This window comes from Leptopilina boulardi, unplaced genomic scaffold, assembly GCF_019393585.1.
Source record: "Leptopilina boulardi isolate dan_hultmark-lab unplaced genomic scaffold, ZJU_Lbou_2.1 LbouV2_269, whole genome shotgun sequence".
Taxonomy (NCBI): domain Eukaryota; kingdom Metazoa; phylum Arthropoda; class Insecta; order Hymenoptera; family Figitidae; genus Leptopilina; species Leptopilina boulardi.
In genome coordinates, this window is record NW_026137828.1 from 428,995 (window position 1) to 449,635 (window position 20,641).

At 29.9% G+C, this 20,641-nt stretch overlaps 5 protein-coding genes across 6 annotated transcripts in view; 3 read left to right on the top strand and 2 right to left on the bottom strand.

Moving 5' to 3' along the window:
• Window positions 1-85: 85 nt before the first annotated feature.
• LOC127281439 (uncharacterized) lies at window positions 86-3,021 on the bottom strand. Its single transcript, XM_051305155.1, has 2 exons — window positions 2,853-3,021; window positions 86-2,503 (listed from the first exon to the last, which is right to left on the bottom strand). The coding sequence occupies exon 2, from the start codon at window positions 2,198-2,200 to the stop codon at window positions 1,184-1,186; it is 1,017 nt and encodes a 338-aa protein (XP_051161112.1). The 5' UTR covers window positions 2,201-2,503; window positions 2,853-3,021; the 3' UTR covers window positions 86-1,183.
• An 849-nt stretch (window positions 3,022-3,870) lies between these two features.
• Window positions 3,871-4,851, top strand: LOC127281452 (uncharacterized). The gene is made up of 3 exons (XM_051305170.1): window positions 3,871-4,103; window positions 4,222-4,357; window positions 4,483-4,851. The coding sequence occupies exons 1-3, from the start codon at window positions 3,975-3,977 to the stop codon at window positions 4,716-4,718; spliced, it is 501 nt and encodes a 166-aa protein (XP_051161127.1). The 5' UTR covers window positions 3,871-3,974; the 3' UTR covers window positions 4,719-4,851.
• Window positions 4,852-5,377: 526 nt separating this feature from the next.
• Window positions 5,378-9,527, top strand: LOC127281446 (uncharacterized). Of its 2 annotated transcripts, none has more exons than XM_051305163.1 (8): window positions 5,378-5,489; window positions 5,605-5,715; window positions 5,806-5,923; window positions 6,265-6,720; window positions 7,414-7,828; window positions 8,212-8,423; window positions 8,564-8,813; window positions 9,377-9,527. In XM_051305163.1, the coding sequence occupies exons 2-7, from the start codon at window positions 5,648-5,650 to the stop codon at window positions 8,798-8,800; spliced, it is 1,506 nt and encodes a 501-aa protein (XP_051161120.1). In that variant the 5' UTR covers window positions 5,378-5,489; window positions 5,605-5,647; the 3' UTR covers window positions 8,801-8,813; window positions 9,377-9,527. The 2 variants fall into 2 exon arrangements, with proteins under 2 accessions (XP_051161120.1, XP_051161119.1); XM_051305162.1 differs by having other exon boundaries at window positions 5,400-5,511.
• Window positions 9,528-16,308: 6,781 nt separating this feature from the next.
• On the top strand, window positions 16,309-16,803 carry LOC127281456 (uncharacterized). The gene has a single exon (XM_051305174.1). It carries the CDS (start codon window positions 16,309-16,311, stop codon window positions 16,801-16,803), a length of 495 nt encoding a protein of 164 aa, XP_051161131.1.
• Window positions 16,804-16,851: 48 nt separating this feature from the next.
• Window positions 16,852-20,641, bottom strand: part of LOC127281457 (uncharacterized) — a 28,703-nt gene continuing 24,913 nt past the window's right edge. Inside the window, exon 3 of the mRNA XM_051305175.1 lies at window positions 16,852-17,053. Coding sequence (XP_051161132.1) covers window positions 16,852-17,053 — 202 coding nt within the window. The remainder of the gene's footprint in view (window positions 17,054-20,641) is intronic.

A 20,641-nucleotide genomic window follows, 5' to 3' on the forward strand; every position in this document is an offset into this window, starting at 1 on the left:
AATACACTTATACTGTTTGAGATTTGCTCTTAAGTTTTCAATGAGAAGTGGATGGAGGAAATAAGTCAATTATGCACAAAATTCATTTAATTTCCACACTTTATTTTGAATTACAAATGTAGTATACAATGAACAAAAATGGCGTGACCACGCTAAGGTCAAGCACAAAAGTTTAATTGTTTTGAAAGTTGCCGAAACGTTATTTAATAAAATTGAGAACACCGAAAAGAATCAGAATGATCCGATAATGAGATATACCGTGATAAATGTTTAAGTTTATTGTTTTTGAGATTAATGCTCGCTTACTGCAAAATGATGGTGAGAACGACTTTTTCGGTTGATTGCTATGAGAATGCTAAATGTGCGTACACGCAGCGCGTTGGTTGTGTGTGTTGCGCGCGTCCTGATTTTGTAAGTGTATTTGTGTGTTGCCATGATTGCCAGGAGTGATAGGATATCCAAGTTGTGATTGTGGAATTTGCTTGAGATGATTGATGACCCTGATGCAAATTGATGTTCCACAGGTGAGAATGAGGATCTGTTGATATACCCTGAGGGAGTCCTAGCCGCTCTTCAAGTTGAGCTGACAAGAGTAATTTTCCTTAACCTTAGGGGATGGCCAATGATCCGATGACTCCTTTAACCATGGTGGTCCATTCTACCAAAAAATATGATCCCTGAGTTTATAGATTGCCAATCCCCGAGATGCACAATCCGCTGTATTTTCTGTTCCTTTGAAAAACCGCCATTGAACATGAGGTAAATGATCTTGTATGAATGAGACCCTGTTCTGTACATAATCCTTCCATTTTAAGGGTTGACTTTGAATCCCTGTGAGTCCGTCCACATAAAAATTGATGCATGAGATAAATCCAGCGTCCGTTGAGTGTAAGCCATGAGACGAGTTAAAAATTGCCCTGCCGAGAGTTCCAACCTTGGTTTTTGCACAGATGAGATTGAGTTATGGTTCGAGTCCTGAGATAGTAACCTTGATGAAAATTACCGCCGCCATTGCTAGATGAGATGCATCCGAAAAGCCATGGAGTTCTACCATTGATGAAGGAGTGAGATTAAGTCACCTTGGTATTGAGATTGATGAGAGTTGAGAAAATTCCTCTTTGAATTTGAGCTATTTTTTTATAGTTGATTCTGATAGTGAGTCATCCCATTCGACCTTTTTAAGTCAGAGCTCCTGTAATAACATCTTGGCACGAACAGTGAAAGGTGAAAGAAATCCTAGAGGATCAAATAGTTGAACCACTTCTGATAATATGATCCTTTTTGAGATCCATCCGTTTCGATGATTGAAATGATGGTTGAGTGGTGAATTTGAAACAATCATTTTGAGTACACCATTAGAGATCAAGTACCTTTGTGATGTTGTCTTCAAACGAGTAAGTTTTTTCAGAGATGTCTTTGGTGAAGTGAGGTTGATTAATTCTGGATGATTACTTTGCCACTTTGCCAGTGAGCATCGACCGCGATTGACAAGACCTTTCACTTGTTGAGCTATGAGAATGATTTCATCTAATTGATCCGATCCTCCGTAAATGTCATCCACATATCTTCCATATTTGATAACTCGTACCGCTAGAAGAAAATCATGACCTACGTCCTCAGTGAGTTGTAGAATTGCTCTGACTGATAAAAATGGTGCTGATTTTGTACCGTAGCTGACTGTGGTGAGTTGATATGGTACCTCTTCTTGATCCTTGTTTACGCACAAGATTCGTTGTAAATCCCAATAAAGTGGATGAAATTTGATTTGGCGAAACATCTTTGTGATATCAGTTGAGAAGATGAATCTGAACTTCCTGGTCCAGAGCAATATATCTGAGATGTCCTTCTGAAGTTTCGCCCCAGTGTGTAAAATGTCGTTGAGTGAAATCCCTGAGCCGGTTACCGATGATCCATTGAAAACAACCCTTAATTTGGTTGTTGTACTTTGTTCTCTGAGAATTCCATGATGAGGTAGGTAGTAGATTGGTGATGATGAGTTTGTTGATTGAGCATGAGTCATATGATTGAGGTGCTCATATTCTTGTAGAAATGAGTGATACATATCGTGCAGAGATTGATTTTTTGAGATTCGCCTAAGTAATGATTGAAGACATCGTTCAGCAATGATATTTAAGTCGCCAAGAAGACTTGATAAAGAGTTTGAGTGGTAGCCAAATGATATATCTTCCTGATGAGTCATGAGAATGAGTAGCTTGAAATTGATTTTCACATTCCAATTCAGCTGGTGAAAGTGAGTTTTTAGTATTGAGTGGTCTGTTGTACCTAAAACCTTTTGAGAAGTTCATGTAGATCGGTGAGTTGATGATCAATTGAGAGATGATAATTGTAACTTGGTTGAGATGATGGGACTTTGAAAGGACCGATGATAACCCAGCCAAAAATGGTATTGAGAGCTGTTGGTGATGAGTGAGTGCCTTGAACATAACATTCTTTAAAGAGCTGTCCATAATGATACGCTCCACTGATGATATCTAATTGTGAGCTACAAAAATATTGAGGATCAGTGAATTGTAAATTTTAAAATTGAGGAATGGATTGAGCAGAGAAGGTAATTGAAGAAATATTTGAGGAGACTTTTGAGAGGATGTAAGCATTAAGCTAAAGCGAGCAGGCAGAATGAACTGTTTGAAGTTTGATTGTGACCATTCCCCAAATATTTCCAGATGCTATTCCTCCAATCCCAATGATAGGAATGGTTGAGGAATGGTTCTTAACCAGAGTCTAAAAGAATCCTCACTGGATGAGAGAGGCCAGAATTGAGAAGCAGTAGAGCTTGAAAAGTAGCGAGAAGCACAATAGGTCTATTTTCCGTTGATGTTTTTTGTACTGACCTTGGATGAGCGTTGGAATTTCTTTTGATCTGGAATGTGAATCATCGTATGATGCTTCCCATTGCATTCTCAACATCTTTTTGAGCTTTGACATGAATAAGCAGAATGCCTGCCAAAACAGTTAAAGCATAACTGTTTATCAATCACGAGTTCCCGCCTTTCTTGTAGTGAGAGCTCCCTGAATTGCTCACAAACAACTTCAAAGTGAGATGCTTCACATTATGAGCATGCGTATCCATAATCCTGATGATAAACTGTGAGTGCTTAATTAACTGGTTTAGTTGAGTTTAATTGTTTAGAATTTGATGATAATGATAATGTTTTTCTACAACCTAGCAGCAAGGCGCCGAAAAGTGACGATCAACGGCTGAGTTGTAGAAAAATTAGGTCGGACCTTTCTTAACATATTTCAGGAACCACAAAACATTTTTTAAGTTTCGAAAATGTAAATAAAACCTAAGACCTTAAAGATTATGGTGTAAAATTGTCAAATTTTTCTATACAAAATTCTAGATTATGCCAGGAGTCAAAAACATCAGTACGAAAGTAGGAAAATTGCATAATTTTTTCTTAACGCAGAATTTCATCAGCTTTTCAACCATCTAAGTTACAAGTCTCTAACTTTTTTGTAACTTAAAATATCTTTTCTTAAGTTCAGCATTAAATTTCCACTTCTCGCACGTCAGGCGTACCGACAATATTTCTGCCGGTAGTGTACATAATTTGTCTTTTAAATCAATATATGAGGTATTCTTTTATAGAAAGCTAATAATATTGTTCGTAATATATTATTTAAAAATTTTTTGAAATAAGTATATACATTAAATATTTATTTGAATTAAAATTATCGAATCAATTTACAAATATTTCCATATATCATAATTAAAAATAACTGTGTATTAATTTAGCGAATTAGATTCATTATTGATTATCTAATTAAAAAATTATAAACAAAAAATTTTGATTGATACACAATTGATTTAACGATGACTTCAGATTATTTCTGAGAATTGTTTTAATAAAATAGTATTCTTTTGGCTCAAAATTCAAACACATTTATATTTATTTGGCAAATTCAAAATTTCATTTTATAATAGAGAAAAATTAAAAAAGTGTTTAAAAATGTCTGAAAGTGAAAATTCAAAAATCAATTTAGATAAAAATATGAGTAATAAAAAGAAACCCAGATTGGAAAAATTGTCTACGCCAAGAAAAAGAATTGACAATAGTGTAAGGTTAAATGCTTTTCAGGTGAGTAAAAATATAAAATTAATGTAAATAAACTTAAATAAAAAATTAAAATAAAACTTTTATGAAAAATAAATGTCAAAATACATAAATTTATAAATAAATTTTAATATTATTTAAGGTGAGACCAGGAGCATTAACATATGAAATAACTGAAAATGTAAACAAATTAGCTCAACCTAAATTGCGAAACATTTCTGATAAGTTTAAATATTTCAGTCCATCATTTTTATCAATGACACCTCTATTAAAACCGGGTAATTAAATGTTTTTCTAAATTTTAATAATAACAATTTTCATTTTTTTCTGACAAAATGATGTTTTTTTTAAATAAAAAGAAATTAAATTAAATTAATAAGTAATTAATTAAAATTAATTACAGAAAATCTTGTTGAAAAATCGCCAATAAGTATTGCGATCAACGAAGGGAATAAAGATCAAAAACCAAATATTGAAACTTATGCAAAAATTACAGCAAGACGTAAAAGTATTTATCTTAAACGATTGCATGATTTTTCAAAACCAATGAAAAAATCACTCGAATTAGGATATGGAGGTGTTAATTCTGAAAATAAATTTTCTCAACTAATGAAAAACTATTCAGGAAAAAAACGTTAGAAAAATATAATTAAAAAAATTAAGAGCGCACATACACAGTTTTGATTAAATGATACAATAAATATTTCAGTTAATTAAATATATATGTTCAAAATGATTTTAATAAATATAGAAAGTGATAATTAAAAAATAACTGTTTTACTCTGTTCCAATTATTATTGACTTTTTTAATTAATAATTTCGAAATTAATTAAAATAAAATAATAACGAATAATTATAATTATGACACGGTTGAAATTGTTTTCATATATAATCTGCATACGAAAAAACAGCATACATTAACGTATAATTAAAACGATGATATTTAAATTTTTTAAGTTTTATAAATTTAGTTTAATTGGATACAATTTAAACTTATATATATATATATATATTAAATTTGTAAATGTATTTCGTGTACAATTTTGTCATAAACAATTCTTTAATTAGAATTTTTTGAAATTAATCAGTATACAGTTGTATCGTTTGTGGTTTAATGTATACAGTTTATGTACGCAGTTTATTTGTGGACAATATGTTAACGACGATATAATTATGGGATAAAAAAAATGAAATAAATTTTAACTGATGTGCCCTGAATACGTGAAATTAAATTAAATTTACTGTTTTATTGGAAATAAATGAAGTGAGAATTAACTGACTTCATGTACATATTTAATAATAAACATCATGTATTTTGTAATTAAAAGTAAAAATCTTAAAAATATTAAGAGAAATGTATAATTTGCAAAATGTTTTTTCGAAGTTTAAAATTAAGACAAAGATGCACAAGTAAACATCTTCATCATATATAGTAAAAATGTTTATTTTTTAAAAAATAGATTAATCGTTCACTTCTTTTATTTCTAAATATAAATTTGTTGTAAATTGTAAAAAAAACTATCAGATCGAATATTTTGAACAAGAAAATCAATTAAATTTAATAAATAATGCCTACTAAAGTTCTAAATGTTACGACTCCTTCAAAATTCACAAAGAAAAAGAAAATTAAGGAAAGGTATTAGAAATTTCGCTTTTTTCAAAATTTATATAACTTCTAGGTTAAAATTTTATTTCAATTAAAAAATATTTTATTCTTTTTTTAAAGAAAAAAACGTAAAGTTAAATCAAAAGGATGGTTGGAGACACCCGACGATTGGGCAAGATTTGATGCTTGGGCAGCAGTCAATGCACAACCACGAAAAATTCCTGAACCATTACCCATAGTAAATATAATATTAGTTGCTATTTAATCAAATAACAGAAAATCAAGAAGATAAATTATAATTAAATTTGAATAAAGAAAAACATTTTTTAACGCAATTTTATTAATTGAAGTAAAATAAATAAATAACTTTCCTAAAAGCATATCAATTTTAAATTATACAATACGTAATTTGAAATTGAATGTATTTTTAAACAGCTTAATTGGGTTTATTTAAAAAATATGGAATACAAATCCTTTTAGTGAAATAATTGTATTTTTAAAGCGATAATCATATAATATAAAAAATTTGTTTTTATTGATAAAATTAATAATAAAGTATTTTTTTGAAATTGTAATAAGATAAGAGAAACGAGACCTCTTTCGCAATTCAAGAAGAGAATTAAGGTTCTGTCTTTCCCAATGAAGAAGACTGATGAAAGTGGATTGGAATTAGGCGTTTCAAAGGCAGCACTAAAAGCAAAACCATCTAAACGAATAAAGAAATTAGCCAAGTTTACATTCAAAGAGACAGTAGATGTATGTCGAGAAATTCCAATTAAGATTAGAAAAGCAACTCTTCGTTATGAACCAACTACGAGAATCATTGAGCTAAGTAGGCCCTTGATTCGTATACCAGAGGAATGTAAAGCACTTGAAGTTTCACAGAAAGCATTAAAGCATGAAACAACGGACAGGGAACGAATGATGGCTCTGTCAAAGAAAGCCGTTGAATGCCCTCATTTTCTTCTCACTGATGAGGAAAAAGAAATGTTAATGACACCAGCTGGAATTATGAAGAGTGCTTTGATCTATGAAGTAACAAAAAAATTAATTTTTTTTTTTCATATATAATTATTAAATCTAAATAATATATTATAATTTGCTATATCAATTATTTCTTTTAGTGTTGAGTCTATACAAGATCGAAACATTTGACCTAATTTTTATTTCAGAATTAGGTATATAAAATGATGGAATTTGATGAAAATTAAATTTTTTTCATAAATTTCAAGAAAATTAAAAAATTTAGAATTTATATTCTTAAAGTATAGGGAAAATTATTTTTAAATTCCTGTATTAAAAGTTGAATTAGATTTGATTTATAGAGGTAGTGCGTATGAGTTTCAATTTCTGGCCCCTATGCCTTGGCAACCCGTCTCTATTGGGTGAAATCGTTTGGTAGTGTCAGTCATCATAACTTGCAATTATTATCTTGACGTTTTCGTCATTTTACAAACATTTTATAAACCCTGCAAATATTTCAATTATTTATAAATAAAATAATAAAATAGACATTTTCAATGTAAAAAGAAATATAGTTTCATAATTGTAAAAATCACAAAAAAAAACATAAAGAAGAAATAGCGGTCTAACAGACCGGGAAAAGAATTTAAACAATTTTAAGCTATAAACGATGTATTAATGTGTGATAAAAAATTTCAATTAAAAAAGAAAAATAATTAATAAAATAAATATAAATAATAATGATGTATAATAAATATTGTTTAGTTTACACCATGGATGTCACTTTTGTCCCTTCCTTCCTATCGAAATCTAAAGGATCGCAACGATAAGAATGCTCAGGCTTGGAAAAAGAAAATTATCGAAGAATCCGAGTTAAGAGGAAAAAAAGCTTTAGAGGAGAAATTAAGGAAAAAGCAGAAGATGATAAAGAAAAAAGAAGAAGAATTTGAATTTCAGGATGAAGAAATTGATCAAAAAAGTCTTTTACCTGAGGAAGCAAAAGATGAAGAAATAGAAACTCAGGAAAAGGGAGAAAGGAAAAGAAAACGAGAATCGTCCAGAGAAACTGACAATGAAAGCGAAGAAGCTAAACGAAGAAAAATAGAGAGAGACGCTTGGAGATTTGCTCCTAGTCCTTTTCAAGAAATTGGAGTTAAACAGTCTGCTCTAAAGGCAATAGGTTAATTAGAAAGGAAAAAAATATTTTTATTCAATGTTTCTTATTTGACACCACAAAAATGATAAATTAATTTAATTATTTAATGTTTATTAATATTTCTTACTATAAAGTTAATATTAATGAATCAATTGAGCTGCTGGATCAAAGAAGGGCACATAACTAATGTAATTCAAATGGGTTATGTGCCCTTCATTGATCCGACAGCTCAATTATAATATTAATTAATTATTTCATTTAGTATTTAATATTTACAATGAATTATTGTATTAAAATAATTATGAAGTCAAAATATGTAACGACACGATTTAAAATAGTTTTAATATTCAACGTCATACAGATTTTATAAGCTGCTTTAATATTTTAATGGATTTTACGGTTTATAGCTTCTCCGCGCGTAAAGGAACTTTCTAAAGCAAATGTTCGTAAATCACAAGCATATTGGGAAAATCCTTTTGAAGTAAGTAAATCGGCCCTTTCAGCCTCGGCTAGTGCTAGAATTTTAGAAATGTCAAATCCAATAAATCCACGAGATCCTGTGGATAAATCTCCTCCACGTGAAAAGGACAACTACGGTAGACCAATATTTCCCATGCCGGTAAAAAATTATTATTTCACAATAAAAAATTACTGATAACTTACCAGCTGAATATTGCTTTATTATGTATTTCTTTTAGAGAAAAGAAGTGTAAATTATAAGGATTTTTTTTGAACTTATTAAATACGTTTAAATTTTAGGCATATGGAAAAGTTTTGCCGGAAGTAAAGTATAAAAAGTCGGAATGTAAAAATACTGAAAAGAATAATAATAATAATAACAACCAACAAGCAGTGTCGAAAAAGAGATCCTTGAATGCCATTGTATTTGAATCTTCAATAGATCCCTACCTTGATTCTCAACGGGCAAAAATTCAAAAGAGTGAAAGAAGAAAGTTGGCACAAATGGAAAATAAGTCAGATTCTGAGGTCACATAATATAAATGTGAATGTAATATTTCGTTTCTAAATTCCATTTACATTTTATATTTAAAATGATAATGTTTATCTTTTTACAACGAAATTGATCCTTTTTTTTAATTCGAAAATTGACTAAACGATGATTTAAAATTTTTTACCAAATAAAGCTCTTCCATTATTTTTGAATTTATTGTTCTAAAACAATAATCTTTATGTTTATTTGCATTTCAGTTTTGCTTTCTTTAGTAGTCAAAGTTAGTTTTAATCAATCAAAACTTTTTTTCTTTTTATCATTTTATTTATTTTTTGAATCAATATTTCAATTTAATAAAACTTTTAGAACGTTACTTTACTCGACATGGAATGTAGAATGAAATTTGCACGAAGCAAGGAATCACTTTTATTTTATGTAGCATTTAAAATTAATTCTTGACTTTTTTTTAAAAAATAAGGTATTGGTATTTACTTAATTTTCAAAACTGAAGTGTAGTATATGTAAATATTTAAGAACATTTTTTAGAAAATATTAAATAAACAATAAAGTTAAAGATAAATGACTCAAATCGAATTTAAAGAAAACTTTTTAAATTGTAGGTATGGTTTCACGCCTTAACATAAAATTGCTTTTGTTCGATAAAAGAATTTACCGAATCGAAGTGGCCATTTCTTTCTAATGGACCGTTTCTTTTCCCATCGAACAAGTGGATAATGGTGTGTATTGAAATGGTAAACCTTTTTTTCAAGTTTCACAGAGCTTTCGCGAAAAAATATATTTTTCTCGGCAAAAATTTACTTGACGTATATAATAAGATATTAGCAAAATAAACAAATTTCATTTTACAATATAGAATTTGATTTTAATAATACTTTTTAATTTTTATATTCTGCACTGAAATATCTTCTTGCATATTGATAATTTAAAAAGTTAGTTGAATAATTTTTTTGAAAATATAATAACAAACAAACTACAAAAATAACTCTATATAGCAGTTTATTAACAATGACATAACTTTTTTGATGTTTATGTACTTGAAGCATTCATATGCTCTCAGTCCGGGGCTAATTCCCAACAAAAAGAATAATGGCTATTGTCTAAATATCAATTCTTAATTTTAATTATTCAATATAATGAAAAGTGTGAAAACGATATCATCAGATAAGATTGTCAAAATATAGTAGAAATTTATGAATGAAATAAGATTCATATTGATTTGTTTTTCTTATTTCTTATTCAATACGTCTAGTATTTTTTATCTTTCATTTTTAAATTATTTGTCGCTTTTCAAACTAAATTAGAGGAATCTTTAAAATAATTATTTAGTTTTTAAGCTTTTGTTATTAACTTCCCTGGCGGATTGTGAAAACCGAGTTGTAACCGAATTGGGTTACGATTCGGTTACGATTCGGTTACGTTTCGGTTCATTGTGAAATATTATCGTTAATCGACGAAATATGTAGTAAATAAATATTAGGAATGGTTAATATACATTTAGAGAGCTTATTTATGCAATAATAATAATAAATTAAGATATAATTAATTAATAATAAGTGTTTTAAGTGTATAGTGCATACATTTGTTGAATTACCATATATATGTATATTACCATTAACGGCAGCTGTGATACGCGCGTTAAACCCTAGATGGCGTTAAGGATCACTTTTTCGAATGAATTTCTAAAATTAAGCCCTTGAGTGTCAAATGTGTAAGTGAATATATAAGTTTTAAAAAAATAGATCAATTTATTATAGCAACTTTTTTGATTTGTACAAATATAAAAAATAAATTATTATAACGAACAAAAATTTTTTTAATAAGAAAAAGTTTTTTTTGTGTCAAAATTAATCTTTCTCATTTTATTGAGAAAAAAAATTTTGTTATTCAGAAAAAAAATTTTTTTAGGGAAAAAAAGTTTTTTTTATGTAAAAATTAATGTTTCTCATTTCATTGAGGAAAAAAATTATTTTAAGAATAAAAAATTTTTTTGGAAAAAAGTTTTTTTCAAAATTAATCTTTCTCATTTTATTGATGAAAATAAAAATAATAATAATTAAACAAATAACAAAAATAATTTTAAATAATAATTACAATAATAATAATAATAATTAAATAAATAACAAAAATAAACATTTTTTTCTTAATAAAATTTTTTTTTCATCAATAAAATAAAAAAGATTAATTTTGAAAAAAACTTTTTCTCATTAAAAAAATTTTTGTTCGTTATAAAAATTTATTTTTTATATTTGTACAAATCAAAAAAGTTGTTTTAATAAATTGATCTATTTTTTTAAAACTTATATATTCACTTACACATTTGACACTCAAGGGCTTAATTTTAGAAATTCATTCGAAAAAGTGATCCTTAACGCCATCTAGGGTTTAACGCGCGTATCACAGCTGCCGTTAATAGTAATTCAACAAATGTATGCACTGTACACTTAAAACACTTATTATTAATTAATTATATCTTAATTTATTATTATTATTGCATAAATAAGCTCTCTAAATGTATATTAGGGTGAATCTCTCGAAAAGGACAAATGCTGAATTAAGAAAAAAAAAAAAAAAAAGTTCAAAACCACTGTTATGACTATTGCTATGTGAAGAGAAGGACCTAAATAAGTCTCTAAAATACGTTGTTACGATCTTTATGAACATTATTGTTTAAAAAATAATTGTTTAATATAAAATAATTGTTTAATATTTTGTCACCGATACAATGATCGAATCCGTTTAAATCTTGTTACTCGAGGGTTTTTGGGGTCGCTAAACACGAATCCGGTGTTAGTTTTTCAAAATTCAAAATGACAGATCCAATATGGCGGACGACAATTTCAAAAATCAGTCCAATTTACTTGAAAATGGTTATTCGGGGGTTTTCGGGGTCGCTGATTACGAATTTAAGGTCCGTTTTTAAAAATTCAAAATGGCGGACGACAGATTTAAACATCCATCCAATTTACTTGAAAATAGTTACTCAGGGGTTTTTGGGGTCGCTGATTACGAATCTGGAATCAGTTTTAAAAAATTCAAAATGTCGGACAATTATCTTTTAAATCTATTTAATTGGCTTTAATATCGTTAATTAGGGGGTTTCAATAACGGTGAACACAAATCTGAAGGTAACCCAAGTAACCATTTTCAAGTAAATTGGATTGATTTTTGAAATTGTAGTCCGCCATTTTGAATTTTGAAAAACGGACCTCAGATTCGTAATCAGCGACCCCAAAAACCTCCGAGTAACCATTTTCAGGTCAATCGGATCGATTTTTTAAATTGTTGTCCACCATATAGGTTCCGCCATTTTGAATTTTTGAAAACGGACTTCAAATTCGTAATCAGCAGACGAAAATCTTGAAGGAACGATTTCGTTTGATTTTTTTAACATTATTATTCGATAATATTACATGTTCTTTTTTTTTGACATGGCCCCCTTTGACCCCCTGTAATTCCGAAAGGGGGCATATGCTCATCTTGAAATTTTTCAGGGATTATTGGGTCATCATATGTTACCATTTGGCATAAAGAAAGTTTCAAAATTCGAGGTACGAAAAAGGTGCATTTTTTTGCATGAGGCTTTATAATCGATGGATGTGACTAGCGATCACGGAGGGGAGTTTTCTTCCTTTAGGCGTAGCCAAAATTTATTGATTCTAATATAAAAATAATAAATTTTATAAAAAAAGTAATAATAGTATTCGCGATATTTAAAAGAATATTCTAAAAATTATTAATAATATTTATTATATATTTATCAAAAAACTAAATTTAAAGTGGTCACGGAGGGGAGTTTTTTTGTGTCGACGAACATTGCGAAACTGAAAATCTTTCTGACACTTATTGTTTTCATTTCTTTCATGATGTTGTGTACTGACCAAAACAACATCGTCACTGTAAACACTTTTGAATTCTTCATTTCTCAATTATCATTTTTTTTTCATTTACTCATTATATTTGTAATTGGTCACGGAGGGGAGTTTACTTTGCGAACAAAACTTATTTAATTCTAGGAAAAAATATTTTACAAATATTCTGTTTTACACTTTATAAATCAATTATAAATAATGTAATTAGTAGATGTCACTAGACAAAAGATGTTTTCCTATTGCAGTATGAATGCAATAATTCTTCTTTAAATAAAACTTACTTCGCGAACGGTAACGGAGGGGAGTTTTTACACTATATAAACATGATTATATTCAATTATTTAAAATTGTCAATTTTTTTTTATAAAATCTTATTAAATTCTGTTGACTTCTATAATAAGGCCCGCAACATTTTCAATTATTATAATTATTTATTAAAAATAATGTCATGAACGTGTCATTTGTCCTTTTTGTGAGAATGACCCATTAACCATTCCTAATAGTTATTTACTACATATTTCGTCGATTAACGATAATATTTCACAATGAACCGAAACGTAACCGAATCGTAACCCAATTCGGTTACAACTCGGTTTTCACAATCCGCCAGGGTTTTCAAAATTCTTCTACTTGTTTAAACAATTGATTGTTTATCGTTTCGAAGAATTTGACGCTAAAGGAAAATAATAATAAATAAAAGAATTATATTTTTTTGTATTTTAAAGTAAACAATTAATCTGACGATACAGCCTTTATTATTTAATAACAATTGTGGACTCTTTTGTTTAAATCCGAATAGAATGAAATTTACTCCTACCTTCTGTGGTATTTACACACTTGCAAAACTTTTAATCGTTTGGAGAATTTAAATTCGAGTTGAATCTAAAATAATTAAAATAAAATTATTTGTAATAAATATTCCAAAATTTTTATTTTTATCTAACCAAAATTTACGGGTTAGTTTCTTCTAATTCTATTTTTAACTTTTCTTTTCTTATAAAAAAAATTAAACTTCAATGATTTATCATAATTTAATAATTTATTATTAAATTATGAATCTTTTTATTAAACTTTAATGGATTTATCTCTGAAAACCCCTGCTAAATAATTAAATTAAATAATTAAATTTTATCCCAAATTAACTAATTTTCAGGTTTATTAGTATCAACTCTTGATCAATCTTTTGAATTGTCATGTGGATAACCTATTGCAATGCACATGGCATATAAGAATATTAAAAAAGAATTACGATTTAGTCTTTGTCACCACTCTTGGAAAATTAACAGTGTTGGTAGAAATCTTCAGAAATCTCTTGACAATCAGAATCCCAAGTTCAAACGACTTGAGTTTGGAGATTTTATATTTCTGAAAAATTTCCTTACATTTAAAATATAAAAAAAGCTCTTACCTGTATAAAACTGTTCAGAATAAAGAGACAGAAGTGTACATTTTCTCGGTTTATAAAGGCTCGACCCTACCCTTATTTTCTCGGGGCTAGTAAAATTCAACATGTTCGGGTGTGTGAGTAAGAAACTATGAATTGATTGAGCGAGGATCCGCTATTTTCCCTCACTACATTTCGCGAGGCGCTTCTCCCATGTATCTCATACCGCCAATTTCTCCTTCTAATTAGACTTTTCACGGCGTCTTATTTTCGGTGGCTAATTACATTCAAATTATATTACTAACGACAGAGCGATTCATTTTTTTTCTAATTCCGTTTCTAACGCTCGCCAAGAACAATGCCATTGTCTAGCTATCAATCATTTTCCTTTAACACTAGAACTACCGACGGTACATTTTGTCCCGCGGCGTACAGTTTATCTTGTGTATCTTACGTTAATGACTAGCTAGAGGGCTGAAATTTTCTGACTTTTATTTTTTTGTTGAGTTTAATCAGTATATACCAAATTTCAGATTTTTATCATTATTAGAACCTGAGATCTGAACCGGCATACCTAGAACTACCGACGGGACATTTTCTACCATGGTTATTAATATTGTTAAAAACAATTATTAGGGGAAACTTCGAGCTCCGAGAAAAATGGCGTAAAGCCAGGCTTACCTTTAAGCAAGCGGTTCGAAATAGCCAACGCCGTTGCTGGAAGGACCTAATCGGTGAATCCGAAAATGACCCATGGGGTTTGGCGTTCAAAATTGTTACCAAGAAATTGGTGGCTAGACAAAAAACCCTTGGTCTAGATGATCCGATTTGGGTCCGGAAAATAATGAGTGCATTATTCCCCCATGTAGAACCGATCCCCAGGGAGGACTATACTCACTGTGTAGTACAGAGGGAGGAGCTCTTCACGCTTGAAGAACTAAAAAAGGTGGCGAAGACGTTGAAAAATGGCAAAGCGCCAGGCAATGATGGAATAGCTAGCGAAATCCTAAAAGAGGTGACCGCTGTCTACCCAGAGCTTGTTCTCAACGTCTTTAATGCGTGTTTGAAAGCTGGAGAATTCTTCAATGACTAGAAGATACAGAAGTTGGTCCTTCTTAGGAAAGGAGACAAACCTCTAGATATCGTACAGAGCGATATGTTTATTGGATACGATGGGTAAGTTTCTAGAGGGTATGGTTTTGCAGAGACTTCAGGAAATCCTAATAGGCGAAAACAGCCTATCGGAGAATCAATTTGGCTTTCGAAAAGGCGGGTCAACAGTTGATGCAATACTCTCTGTTGTCAATAAGACGCAGAATGCCAAAAAGGGGAAAAAGAAAGGATTCTGCGCGCTCGTTTCTATCGACATACGTAATGCGTTTAATTCTGCAAGGTGGGACCATTGTATTGAAGCAATGAAACGAAAAAAGGTACCGACTTATCTGTTGCGGATGATAGACAACTATCTTAGCAACAGATGGGTTGTGTACAGGAGTGACACGTGTCATATCAAATACGATATGACATGTGGAGCTCCCCAAGGTTCTAAGGTGGGTCCATTTGTATGGAACGTCATGTATGACGAACTCCTGCAAATCGACCTACCTGAAGACACGTTTTTAGCCGGCTTTGCAGACGATGTCATTATAGTATGTTGCGCGCAGAGCTTAGAAATCCTTGAAATAAGGATAAATGAAAGTCTGAGACGAGTAAAACGCTGGTTAGACCTCAATGACCTTCAAATGGCCATAGAGAAGACTGAAGCCTTGCTCGTCACAGACCGGAGACCTTATACATCCCCTCCGATTCAAATCGGGAAGACCGAAGTCTCCTGGGGCAATAATCTTAAGTACCTGAGAGTGACGTTGAATAGAAGGTTAAACTTTTCCCAACATTGTAACATTAAGTCACTCGAGGCCGCTGAGTGCGTTGGAAACCTTTCGAGGATGATGCCCAATGTCGGCGGCCCCAGGGAAAAAAAGGCGATTGGTGGCTACCGCGGGTCTAGCAAAGCAGCTCTATGCTGCCCCTGCATGGGCTAATAAAGCCCTAAAGAATCGCGGCATCTCTGATAAACTGCTCTCCATACACGGAAGCTGTGCACGGAGAGTGGTTTCAGCCTACAGAACGGTTTCAACGAGTGCAGTCCTAGTTCTGTCAAGCACTCCGCCAGTAGATTTATTGGCGAGAGAAAGACAGGAGGTCTTTAGGCTATGGAAGGACCTAGCGGGCTCGCTGGAACAAGAGAACTGTAATAGTCTAAAGGCGGCTATTCGCAATGAAGCGAGGAAACGTCTCGTTGAAAGATGGCAAGAGAGATGGGATGGGGATTCAAAAGGAAGGTGGACACACACACCGCCTGATTCCTCACCTCGCCACCTGGCTTGATAGAGAGCACGGCGAAGTTGGGTATTACCTGACACAAGCGTTGTCAGGTCATGGTTGTTTCGGCCATTACCTCCATAGATTTAAAATAAGAAAAGCTTCGAAATGCGTGTACTGCGATGCTCAAATCGATGACGCAGAACACACGCTATTTTCCTATGAGCACTGGAGCGAGAATAGAGAAGCCGTGTTTACGGCGGTTGAGACTCGATTCAACCCTGATACCATGGTCTCTATCATGCTCCAAAGTGTGGAATCCTGGAGACATATCGAAACCTTTGTCATAAATGTTATGTTGACAAAAGTTAAAGACGGAAGACCTGGGTTGACCGGGAGATGCCTAAGTGCTCGGCAGGGATCAAGTAGAAGGGGCAGGAGGAGAATTTAGATCCCCTCTCCCTTCTGTCCAGCCTTGAGCAATTGGAGGAAGAGTAGGCTACGAAGTTCCGGAACCGGACGACAGTTCCGCAAGTAAGAGTAAACGGTTCCGAGAAAAGGGTGTGGTTTTAGCGGGTCGGCCTATACAGGAGTAGAAAGCCAACTCCGCACACCTCGGAGAAATTTTTGCGCCTCCTTGAGGCGGTCTGATCCTTGGAGTTGTAATTCCCTCCTTGGTGTAGCAGATTTCCACGCTTGTCCTTGCGCAAAAAAAAACAATTATTATTGCAAAATTGAAAAATAATCATTTTGTACAGTTAATAGAAAGTATAAACAATGATAATATATGTTGAATTATACTTTTTATGTATTGCCTATATTAATATTTACAAGACAAGCGTTTTTGATACAAATCTACATGGGAAGCATCGCAGCGGACGGTTAGTGTACGAAACTGCTGGTGAAACGCGCTTATCAAAAAAATCGTTCTTGGCAAAATCTTAGTTAAAGTTTTGGGTTTTCCATATACATAATTTATTGTTGAAGGTTTATTTATTATTTTAAGACCTACCGGAAGTTTGAAACTTTTCGGGATAATTTTTTATATTGCTTTAAAGTTAACATAAAAAACGCTTTTTTATCACTCAAACCTATTTTTTAGTGAGAAATTAAAATGCTGGAGTATTTCCGACTTCGGATTCGTCATCTACGTGAAAAAACCTATGAAAATCATGTATCATTTTATTTTTCTAACTTGTAAATGTTAATAAAAAAAACATAAATGAATAATGGGACAAACTGTACCGGGGTAGTTCTAGATATGCAGGATCTTCGGTAGTTCTAATGTTAACTGAGTTTCATTTCTAAAAATCTTTAATTTCTCAAAAAATAATAATTTTAGGATTATTTAACTTTTACCATTAATTTTATAAATAATTTTTACTTTAATATAAAATACAATTTCATTATATTGTTATTAATTTTAGCAATTAAATAAAATAATTTTCATTATTTGATTTTGTAAATATTTTAAAAATTATAATTTATTAATTTAATAATAATTTATATAAATTCTTTATTCTATAATAAAATCTTTAAATTTATTTTTAATTAATAATTCTTCTTATTTGAATTTGTATCTTCCTATTCTCTTTCTATTATTTTAGAAATTATATTTCTCTAAATTTAAATTCATTTCTTAATATTAATTTATTTTTAATATTCATGAATTTATAATTTTCAAATAATTTATAATAATTTTATTATTAAAATTTTTGACTATTGATATACAATTTCATACTGGTAAATATAAGGTATTATTCATATTTCAAGTTATCTCGTCATTCTAATTATTTTCGCATTTTCAGTACTTGCAAGTTGTATAATTAAAGGATATTCCATTATGTGGTAATTGCTTATTAAATACATAGGCCAGTGACTTTTTCAACAGTTTTTAGTAAGAAAGAAAAGGTACATTAAACTTCTAAAATGGAGTACTATGGTTAGCTTTAAAAGTTATCTTAAATTTAATCAGTTTATCTAAAATGTAAATCTCTGAATGAAAGCTTATTTCATATATATAAGAAAAACTCTTGCACGTATAATTGCACGAACTAGGGATATCCTGTAGGGAGATCAACAAGTGTAGATTAAACTATATACATGTCAAAGGTTAAAATTTCTATTAAAACGATAGCACTTTAAGATAAAAATCTACATCTAAAAAAATACATAAAAATGTAAATAATTTCAAATATATAGATTTTTTTAAAAAAATGATTAAGGTTTTTATTATGATGATTATCTTAAAATTAATGTTAAAAAAATTCTTATGTACACCCCGGTTGAAAAAAGTTCTTGTACATATTCATCAATGAACTTGTACATTTTCTTGTACATGTTCAAGTAATATTCTTGAACAAGTTCAGCATCCAGAATTGAGACATGTTCTTGTACCAGAACTTGTACAAGATCCTGGACAAGAAAATATACTTGTACAAGAAAATGTACATGTTCTTGAACATATTTTTTGTGCAGGTTTCATGTACAAGTACTTTTACATGAACACGTTTGTGTTCTTGTACAAGAACATTTGTTTAAAAATATTTTTAAAAAAAATTTGAAATTTTAATAAGTTATAATTATTAAGACTCTTCACTTATGCATGCTAAAAATTATTGCGCATCTGTAAAGGCTTAAGAAAACTATTGCGCAGCCTTTAAAGTTTTTAATTTTTAATTTAAAAAACATATAAACATGTACAAGAACATGTTCCACATTTGGTACAAGAACAAGTACAAGAACATGTACATTTTCTTGTCCAGGATCTTGTACAAGTTCTGGTACAGGAACATGTCTCAATTCCGTATGCTGAACTTGTTTAAGAACATTACTTGAACATGTACAAGAAAATGTACAAGTTTATTAATGAACATGTACAAGAACTTGTACATTTTCTTGTACAAGTTCTTTCAGCCGGGACGTTAAAAGCTTTTTAAAAAAGCCAACTTGTTATAAGAGATATTTGAGTAATAATATTTAAGATGTTTCCAAAAAGTTGTTTTATTAATAATAATTTCAAACAATAGAATTAATTGAAATTTTTAAAAATGACGGTTTTAATAAATAGTAATTACCCAGAGATGTTAATTCTCAATAGTTTTGAACAATTATATTAAAAAAACGCAATATTTTAATTTTTCTTTTAATAAATAAAATGAAGTTATATTGATTGTTAACAAATAATAGAAATTATCAATGAATGGTAATTTTCTTTTATATAAAATAATGAAACTTGTGAAAATGTCAAAAAGGGTAAATTTAATATTTTATCGATCTGCAGAACTGCAGTCACATTATTGTTATTTTCCATCAAGCTTTTCTTTGTTATGAAAATAATGTTGATAATATCTATAAATGCCTTCATGCTCTGTTTGGCAAATATAAACCAACTTTTTTTTATATTTGTCTACATATCCTGTTGAATGTTTTTAAATAAATAAAAAGAATTGTAAATATTTAATTTTCACTAAAAGTGTGCTTACTGTGTTAAATTAAAAATAAAGTGAATTATTATTTATATTAGAATTACAAATATTTAGATTTCTCTAATAGCAATTTTTAATTATGAAAAATTATAAAAACAACTATTTTGTTAAAAATTTAAGCAACAATTGCACGTTTTATGAATATGTTTGTTAATTAACATATTATGGAAAATCTTTACTTTCATCAGTTATTGTTCTAATAATTTAAGCATAATTATATGACATTCATTCAAAATTATTTGCTGTCTGATTAATTTCTAGTTGTTAGATCCAAATAATGGAAGTAAAATTATAAACCTGAGAGATTATATAAGATTTCAGTTTAATTTAATTTGATATATAGTATTGATTTCTGTTTAGATATATGAACTGTATATTGAGGATCAATTTATCATTAATATATATTAATTATGTCTTTTATTGAAATGTAAATGTTTTTTCATCAATATTTTTGACTGTTGAATTTTTTTTATAACTTTCAATACGGTACGATGCAATTAAAAGTGGGATAAATATAAAAAAGAAATGTTTTATAAATTTCAATGTCTGCAAAACGAATTGCATATAGCGCTATATTAAACTTAAAAATATAGGTATATGTACCATAGTAAATGACCCATTACTTATCATTGATTTGCTGATATATGTTTTTGGATGAAAGAAACAGAATTAATTGAAAAAAAATCTATAACTCTATATGTGATGAAATGCGGGAAAATCCATAAAAAGTAGTAAATGCGATGCTTATAATTTTTTGTAGTGCACGTAAGTATTCTATAGAATTAGAGTATTTCTAGATAA

Coding starts and splice junctions, on each gene's coding strand:
- LOC127281439 (XM_051305155.1), bottom strand. CDS start 2,200: ATGACTCATCAGGAAGATATATCATTTGGCTACCACTCAAACTCTTTA.
- LOC127281452 (XM_051305170.1), top strand. CDS start 3,975: ATGTCTGAAAGTGAAAATTCAAAAATCAATTTAGATAAAAATATGAGT. Junction 4,104..4,221: donor TAAGGTTAAATGCTTTTCAG/GTGAGTAAAAAT, acceptor ATATTATTTAAG/GTGAGACCAGGAGCATTAAC. Junction 4,358..4,482: donor GACACCTCTATTAAAACCGG/GTAATTAAATGT, acceptor AATTAATTACAG/AAAATCTTGTTGAAAAATCG.
- LOC127281446 (XM_051305163.1), top strand. CDS start 5,648: ATGCCTACTAAAGTTCTAAATGTTACGACTCCTTCAAAATTCACAAAG. Junction 7,829..8,211: donor GTCTGCTCTAAAGGCAATAG/GTTAATTAGAAA, acceptor TACGGTTTATAG/CTTCTCCGCGCGTAAAGGAA. Junction 8,424..8,563: donor GACCAATATTTCCCATGCCG/GTAAAAAATTAT, acceptor TTTAAATTTTAG/GCATATGGAAAAGTTTTGCC.
- LOC127281456 (XM_051305174.1), top strand. CDS start 16,309: ATGAAGCGAGGAAACGTCTCGTTGAAAGATGGCAAGAGAGATGGGATG.